Source organism: Nilaparvata lugens, chromosome 3, assembly GCF_014356525.2.
Source record: "Nilaparvata lugens isolate BPH chromosome 3, ASM1435652v1, whole genome shotgun sequence".
Lineage (NCBI taxonomy): Eukaryota > Metazoa > Arthropoda > Insecta > Hemiptera > Delphacidae > Nilaparvata > Nilaparvata lugens.
Genome location: NC_052506.1, coordinates 98,539,746 through 98,548,742, shown reverse-complemented (window position 1 = coordinate 98,548,742; position 8,997 = coordinate 98,539,746). Strand labels below are relative to the sequence as shown.

At 37.6% G+C, this 8,997-nt stretch overlaps 1 protein-coding gene across 2 annotated transcripts in view; it reads right to left on the bottom strand.

Moving 5' to 3' along the window:
• Nucleotides 1-1,499: 1,499 nt before the first annotated feature.
• Nucleotides 1,500-8,997, bottom strand: part of LOC120348836 (beta-1,4-galactosyltransferase 4-like) — a 48,584-nt gene continuing 41,086 nt past the window's right edge. For both annotated transcript variants that reach the window (XM_039425258.1, XM_039425257.1), the window contains one exon: nucleotides 1,500-3,098. In XM_039425258.1, the coding sequence (XP_039281192.1) occupies nucleotides 2,975-3,098 (124 nt within the window). In that variant the 3' untranslated portion in view covers nucleotides 1,500-2,974. The remainder of the gene's footprint in view (nucleotides 3,099-8,997) is intronic.

The window sequence follows — 8,997 nt, the reverse complement described above, 5'->3', positions numbered from 1 at the left end:
CAAACCCAGTAATCGGACAGAAAACTTTGCTCTCGCTTTTTTTTAATTATACAATTCTGAATAAAATAAGATCATTCGGAACTCTTTATCTCCAATGAGTACTGAGTTTTAATTTTTCAAAAATAAGTGAAATTTGAAGAAAAAATCAATTCTGATGAATTTTAGTTTTTGATCAATAATATCTTCCGATTGTTAGGTACTATTTAGATGTATAATTTAAAATCCCTCTGGGCGTATTTTTGTGCTCTACAATCTGAGATCAGGTAGAGCACTCTATCTCATATAGATTTACAGGTACACCTGACAACAATGCTCCTTGTATTGTGAAAAACACCTAATTTTCAGCTTCAACCATTATCACCAACTACATTGTCCTCACATTGATATTTCGTACAATGACATAAGTTCATGAGATTATGTTCTATAAGAATCACCCATTCGATGCACTTCATTTCAGTATTTCCTAGTGAAGAGGCGCACATAAGGACACCTCAAGGATCAAAATTTCTAACACATAACTTTTGACACAATGCTCAGATTTCTTCATACCTACTACACTTAATTCTTCTTGTCAAAGCGGTGCAAAATCGTGCATCATAAGTCAAATTCGGTCGAAAAATGGAAAATTCATTGTTGAGTGTACTTAAGCCCATATTGAAAATCGCTGTACTCTGTGGTACTGGTGGTGGTGAGATGACCAGTTTCTTTGAGTTGTTTTGATCATCACATTTTATAGTGCCATCCTGATAAACTTTGTGTTTCAAGTGTTCATTATTGTACATTTATTGGCAGTAGCACCACTTTTTGAGACAATAGCCCTTATTCACATGTTTGCCTGTTAGATATTATTGATTATGTTCGAGAAAGGTATCTAAAGCTATTTACTTATATTGAAACACAACTATTTGATTATGAACCAGGCATATAATCTATCGGGACTGAACATCCTGTGCCAGTGCACCGATATAATAGAATCAACAAATTACAGTTATCATGGATAATAAAATACAAATTCACATGTGTCTAAAAACAAGATCATATTTTACAAATTCAATACTTAGTTTAACATGATTACAAATTGAATGTGATCCCACCCAATTCTACTGTACTATTTTTCAATACTTTCATCGTTGACACTTTAAATTTTCACCCACAACCCCATTTTCAATAAACATAAATTCTTCCAAACACCTCCATTTTCCTAGCATCCTCCAGACAGAAGAGTCAGTCTCCCCTCTCTTGCAAGCATAAATACAGACTTACTCCAACCCATTCTTTCTTTCTTCATTTTCATCAACATTTCTTTCAATTTATAATAAATATTTTTTGTCAATTACATCATTATTTTACTTTATATTTAATTTTAATAAAATCTACAAAATTACGATTTTTATAATTAAAAATGATCAACTCCTGTTTTTTACATTTTCCAGTAGGTGAGAATTTCAAATTGTTACTACCTCTGTTGTTGTAATAAAGTCTTACAATATTTTCTTTTCTTAATTAATCCTATTATACAATTTTGTAACATCACATATTGTTGATGAATCTATCCAGCATGAGGCTGGTCAACGATTGATTGAATTGGATAATATAAAATGCAGAATATGCATTTTTTAGCATTATATTAACTACAATTTTATTAATACCTCTATTCAAATGTTTAATGTGACGTAAAGTCTGGATGACAATGACTGATCCACAAGATAAAGAAGTGAGCCCCAACATATTGTTGACTAATTTTGGAAAATTCGAATGGTCTCAAGTTAAAAAATAATACCAAGTGAATTCACTGGGAAGATATAAGTGAATTATAAGAAAACAGTCTTATTAGAAATCCTATTTCCAAAAGACTTATGATATAGGTGAGTACATTTTATTTTCGCTTTTTTATTATATTTCAATTGGTGTATTCAAAATATCCATAGTTGAACTGGTTCAGATACTGTTACTAGTTAAATATTGGTTGAAGAATGTCAACGTTTAGGCGAAATTTGGTGTTTAGTTTGCCTCTGTATGGAAATTATTCAGAATAATGATACAAATGGAATGCAAAATAAGATAAAACTTATGTATTTTATCAAATAAAACATAATCAACCTTGTTTGAAATAAATACGTTCTGAATATTCATTTGTTGCAGACTCTGCAGGTGCAGCCAACATGCCTCAATGCTACAAAAAATCGTTAGGAAGCAGAAACTGGAATAATTTCCAATAAAAATAGTATTCACCATTTTTTCGAAGTGGATTTTTTTGTATTAAATGTTATTTCATTCATTTGAAAGTTTTACACTCAGTTTCACTATGTGTAGCACTTGAAAATGAACTTATTGAATCTATAAATATTTTCAAAGTCAAATAGTCACCCAACCCATGTCTCTTTAACATTAAAAAAAAAAATATTTATTTATTACACTGAAGAAGAATATCCATATTAGAGGATACTCTGAACATTTGTAAAATACAATAAAGAATATTGCTAGTGATTTCTTTAAACTTGAGTATTGATTGCTAGCTATTTAAAATTTCAACTGCCTGGTACAAAGACTCGGTTTACTGGTACCTAGCCTACTAAATAATGTTTTACGTAGAGTTGGAGGATCATTAACTTATCAATAGAATGAACACAAACTCATTAGTTGCTATTTTCATAGTTATAAAGTATGGAATTTAAAAGTATAGTACGGTACCATATATTGAAAAAATGTCCATTGTATTTTATTGAACGACCAAATAATATTAATAAACTAAGGCCCACTATAGATATAAAACCTTCAATAGGTGGATACAAAAATAAAATGATCTAATATTTTTAACCGTTATTGTAATATAAAAACTATAATACTACAAAACAGACTAACTGGCTACACTCGAATAATTACTGGAATACAGTAGGCATATCTGAAATTTCCTTCTTAGTTTCTCAAAGGCTGCTGTAATTCAATATACAGTATGAATAGAGTGTTGTCTTCATCAAGGTAATTTGAATATCATTGATGTAAACAGCTGATTTTGTTTGAAGGCAACACGCTTGTATTTCAAACTATTCAAACCATCACTTTTGTATCTATACTTTGTTTTTCCCAATAAAGCCAACCTGAAAAATATAGAAAATATTCATTAACGTCACATGATATGAAGTAAATCTAGCCTATCAACATAATCTTGAACAGTGTTTACTACTAAAGTAGTAGTATTATACTATATCCCCTTATTCCCTAATTCCCCTTATTGATACAGTTTGAAGGAAAGCGTGTGAGCTCTTGCCTCAGGTATAAATGGAGGAGGAGGAAAGTGTACAGCTGATCCTCTCTGGTGTACGGTAACACGTAAAATGGCTGATCTACTTAATCCAACATTTTATATCCAATAAAAGTACTCATGCAAACTTCTCAAATTTTATATTAATTTTGATCTGATTTGAGTTTTATAATTGATAAAATTTCTGAAATATATAGGCAAATATATAATATCCCAATATATTATAAACCAGGCGCGGATCCAGGGGGGAGGGCGATCGCCCCCCACTTTCCGAGTGGTGTTTGAAAAATCTACAGTTACTTTAGTCCAGTCAATATAGACTATGAAAAAATATATAAAAGGGGGTGTGCTTGCATTTTATATTGTAGTTCTGATTTTTCAATATATTGTTTTGATGCATAAAAGAAGTCCAGAACCAATCATTTCAGGCAAAATTTCCTTGTGCTAGTTACACGATGGCCCAAAAACCTTTTATTCTTGGTTCAGTTGTCACAAAGTGAATTTTTGTGACGGATGGAGAGCCATCGTCCAGCGAAAAATTAGCGAAATTATTCTATTTTAGAATAGGAATAGGATCGTCTGCCAGATATATTTTGTTAGATTTGTAGTTGTGTATATGCATTATCACCATCGCCGTCAACCCCTTTAAATTAGCAGCATTCGTATCATCAAAACGATAAGTGGCTACCGAGTCGGGTCAGTATCGGCTCTTCATGAAATTTCTGGAATAGAAATATTGTTTACCGGCCTGAATTAGTGTAGCAATTAGTATCAGTGTCATCATTAGCTGTACCCTTATCATCAGCACTAGTGGATTCAAACCCTGTCACATGACTAGTGGCGTGATTGTCTTTTCAGACTCCCATTGGTCAGCAAGCCCTTTTCCCCGGCCTCCTAACTTTCAGCGACCCGGTGTTGCTTCAAGAAGACCTGGGAGAGAAGCAGATGTTCGGTGGTTGAGCATGAGATTGGGTCGCGAATCTCCTCTCCTTACGACGTTACCGATACTAATTATTATTCTATCTTGTGTTAACATAGAATATTGTAGGTCGAGTTCCGAACAACTCGGAGTTAGAACTCCCTGTTGGGTTTTTCTTTCTTGTCAGCTATTTTTCCCGAATTCGTATCACTGGGGGTGAACGAGTTATCCTTGGTTTTGAAACCTGTAAGGGATCTCAAGTTTGTGCTACAAATAGTTGAGTGGGGAAATTTAGCTAGGCTCTTAAGCAGATTATTTTTGAGGGCTTAATTCTTAAGTCTCAACTCTGTCGCTTCACGACGTTTAAGTTTAGTGCGGGAATTTGTTCGCTATTCTCCGTATTTAGTCCTGCAGTGATTCAGGTAACTGTATGTCAGGACTGGTCACTTGTGTGCATTTCCTCTTCTGTAATAAGGTAATCTCAGTTTTTAGGGATGTATTTTCCTTATTAATTTTCATACTAAAGAGTGGCCCTGTATTTTAAATTCGCTTAGCAGTTTCTGACTTGCTGTAATTCCAAGTAGGAAAAGCCCAATCCTTTTCCTAGAGAACTCAGGTACAGCTTGAGCTCGTCCTCGTCGAAGTTTCTAGACTGCGACATCCTTACTCTTTCTCTCTCTTAACTTCCTCTATTCTATAATCCTTCTAGCTCTCAGGTACAGCTTGAGAACGTCCTTGTTGAAGACACAGACTGCAACGCTTCCTGCTCTCAGGTACAGCTTGAGAACGTCCTCGCCGAAGTCCCCAGACTGCGGCATCCTCTCTCTTACTTTCTCTTCACTTTCCTTATTCTAAAATCCTTCCTGCTCTCAGGTACAGCTTGAGTACGTCCTTGTCGAAGTCACAGACTGCGACGCTTCCCACTCTCAGGTACAGCTTGAGAACGTCCTCGCCGAAGTCCCCAGACTGCGGCATCCTTTCTCTTACTTTCTCTTCACTTTCCTTATTCTAAAATCCTTCCTGCTCTCAGGTACAGCTTGAGAACGTCCTTGTTGAAGTCACAGACTGCAACGCTTCCTGCTCTCAGGTACAACTTGAGAACGTCCTTGTCAAAGTCACAGACTGCGACGCTTCCTGCTCTCAGGTACAACTTGAGAACGTCCTTGTTGAAGTCACAGACTGCAACGCTTCCTGCTCTCAGGTGCAGCTTGAGAACGTCCTTGTCGAAGTCACAGACTGCGACGCTTCCTGCTCTCAGGTACAGCTTGAGAACGTCCTTGTCGAAGTCACAGACTGCGACGCTTCCCACTCTCAGGTGCAGCTTGAGAACGTCCTTGTCGAAGTCACAGACTGCAACGCTTCCCACTCTCAGGTGCAGCTTGAGAACGTCCTTGTCGAAGTCACAGACTGCGACACTTCCTGCTCTCAGGTGCAGCTTGAGAACGTCCTTGTCGAAGTCACAGACTGCGACACTTCCTGCTCTCAGTTGCAGCTTGAGAACGTCCTTGTCGAAGTCACAGACTGCGACGCTTCCCACTCTCAGGTGCAGCTTGAGAACGTCCTTGTTGAAGTCACAGACTGCGACGCTTCTTGCTCTCAGGTACAGCTTGAGAACGTCCTTGTTGAAGTCACAGACTGCAACGCTTCTTGCTCTCAGGTACAGCTTGAGAACGTCCTTGTTGAAGACACAGACTGCAACGCTTCCTGCTCTCAGGTACAGCTAGAGAACGTCTTTGCCGAAGTCCCCAGACTGCGGCATCATCTCTCTTTCTTCCTCTTAATTTTTCCTACCCTGTATAGCGCGAGATCTCAGTTCCAGACTAGAGATCGTTCCCGTCGCGGTCCTCAGACCAGCGAGAGGTGTTGGAAACCTTATGTAGAGCAGGATCTCAGTCACAGATTAGAGATCGACCCAGTCGCGGTTCTCAGACCAGCGAGAAGCTTAGGAGAATCCTTGTAAACCCTTCCCTATCCTCTCATAATAGTCGACATACTGACTATTAATTTAAAAGCGTTTCGGATGATCAAGAGTGATTCCCATACCCTTAAGGGCAGTCACAGATTGGCCCTTAATAACCGGCGCGGAGTCATCAGACTAGCGCAGAAATCCTGTTTAGCAGTTTCAGAATTGCTGAAAATCCTTTCGCAGCTGCAGGCTCGCGATTCAGAAATCCGACACCCGAAACCTCATCCTTTGAGCTTTAGTTATCATAAAATTTAAATAGATATACTATCTTTAGCTAGCAGGTTCAGCTTGCTGAGAACTATATCGCGATTCACAGATCGCGAGTTATTGAACCAAACCCCATTAGTTACAGGAAGGGACAATCCTATTAACGAATCTCCATTCCCCAGGCCCGATAAAATATTCCCTATACCTCAAACTCGGTATACCATATCCTGTACCTTATACCACTTACGCCTCTCCAATCATATTGATCTAATACCGGGTGCGCAGGTTCAGTCTGCACACCGACAGCCCGCAGTCTCAGATTGCAAAAACCGTAACAAAAATTCTATATCATTCCTTGTTAAACTCCATCCCGAGTTCCTCCACCTACAACCTTTATTCCGGGCTTGCAGGTACAGCTTTGCTCGCCGTCAACTCGCAGTTGGTTCAGATTGTGTACTACCTTTACAAATATAATTATTTGTGGGGATCTGATATCCGGATCCGTATCCTTGGTTAAGGTTACCTCAATTCTCCCTAACACCCAACCTGAATTCCAAGAGCCGAGGGCCGAATTGGCCAACAACGGCACGGGCACACACTCTTCCCTTCAAATTAAATACCTCCCGCCAAAGACAGAGGGTAAAGAATCAGGACAAGGGGAGAAGTGTAGGTCCAGTATCTCCACCAGTCAATACGGTCACCGACCCCGACCCATACCCGACTGTAGCTAGTCTGCATTGTAGCAATACTTCGCAATTATTAGAAAACCTAGAGGGTGGAATAGGACATTCTAATACAGTTTTCAGTTATTTCCGCCAAATCCTGACACAAAAATTAGTTTTTCTACAACTGCGCATAAAGAAAGAATTTACACACGCAATTCTCCTCGTAAAACAGCTTATTTCTGAGGAGAATCTACTTTTTCGCTTGCTAACCATCCGCGCATGCGCAGTAGATTTACTATACGCTCCCAAATCATTCGCGCATGCGCAGAAGAGTTTCTTTATGCTTCCTAATCAGCTGATTGTAAGAAGCTCGCCAAAAAGTCAGATCCTAACCTAAAAAGTCGGTAATTGTAACTCCGCCGATATAAGTAATTTAACAGGTTTGGGCAGTTGTAGAAAAAATGTTGTATGTAATTCGCGCGTAATGCTTCTTTATCTCTCTTGCAAAATTATCACGCTCCGCTTCGCGTCATGTGATAACTATTTTGCGTGAGCGATGAAGTCGCGCATTACGCTCTTAATACATAAATAGCTATTTCACCTTTTTTGGATCATTAAATTGTTAGTATGGGTTCTCCATTGTTGAGCTTGCACATAGTAGTAATGTTAAAAAATATAATACCGAATCAAAGCTAGTACAAACAGGACCTATGACTGCTGACAAAATAAATAAATTTAGAAATTCGTTGTATAGTACTGACTGGTCTGATATATAAAGTAAAAAAGAACCAGCTAAAGATTTGTTTTCATATTTCTTTTCAAAATTCTTAAGAATATTCAACTATAACATTCCTGAAAGAGCTTGTAAAGTTTCCTACAATAGAGGCAAGCAGAATAAGAAAAACAGTTGGTACAGTTCACAGTTGGCAGCCCTAAAGCAGTGAATGTTTTTACTAATGAGTCTAAATGATAAGTTCAAAACTGCCAAAACAAATGATCAAATTTTATATTAATTTTGATCTGATTTGAGTTTTATAATTGATAAAATTTTCTGAAATATGTAGGCAAATATCTAATATCCCAATATATTATAAACCAGGCACGGATCCAGGGGGGTAGGCGATAGCCCCCCACTTCCCGAGTGGTGTTTGAAAAATCTACAGTTACTTTAGTCCAGTCAATATATTGACTATGAAAAAATATATAAAAGGGGGTGTGCTTGCATTTTATATTATAGTTCTGATTTTTCAATAGATTGTTTTGATACATAAAAGAAGTTCCAGAAGCAATCATTTCAGGCAAAATTTCCTTGTGCTAGTTACACGATGGCCCAAAAACCTTTTATTCTTGGTTCAGTTTTCAGTTATTTCCCCCAAATCCTGACACAAAAATCAGTTTTTCTACAACTGCGCATAAAAAAAGAATCTACAGACTCAATTCTCCTCGTAAAACAGCTTATTTCTGAGGAGAATCTACTTTTTCGCTCGCTAACCATCCGCGCATGCACAGTAGATCTACTATACGCTCCCAAATCATTCACACAGGCGCAGAAGAGTTTCTTTACGCTTCCTAATCAGCTGATTGTAAGAAGCTCGCCAAAAAGTCAGATCTTAACCTAAAAAGTCGGTAATTGTAACTCCGCCGAAAGAAGTAATTTAACAGGTTTGGGCAGTTGTAGAAAAAATGTTGTATGTAATTCGCGCGTAATGCTTCTTCATCTCTCTTGCATAATTATTGTGCTCCGCTTCGCGTCGTGTGATAACTATTTTGCGCGAGCAATGAAGTCGCGCATTACGCTCTTAATACATAAATAGCTATTTCACCTTTTTTGGATCATTAAATTGTTAGTATGGGTTCTCCATTGTTGAGCTTGCACATAGTAGTAATGTTAAAAAATATAATACCGAATCAAAGCTAGTACAAACAGGACCTATGACTGCTGACAAAATAAATAAATTTAGAAATTCGTTGTATAGTA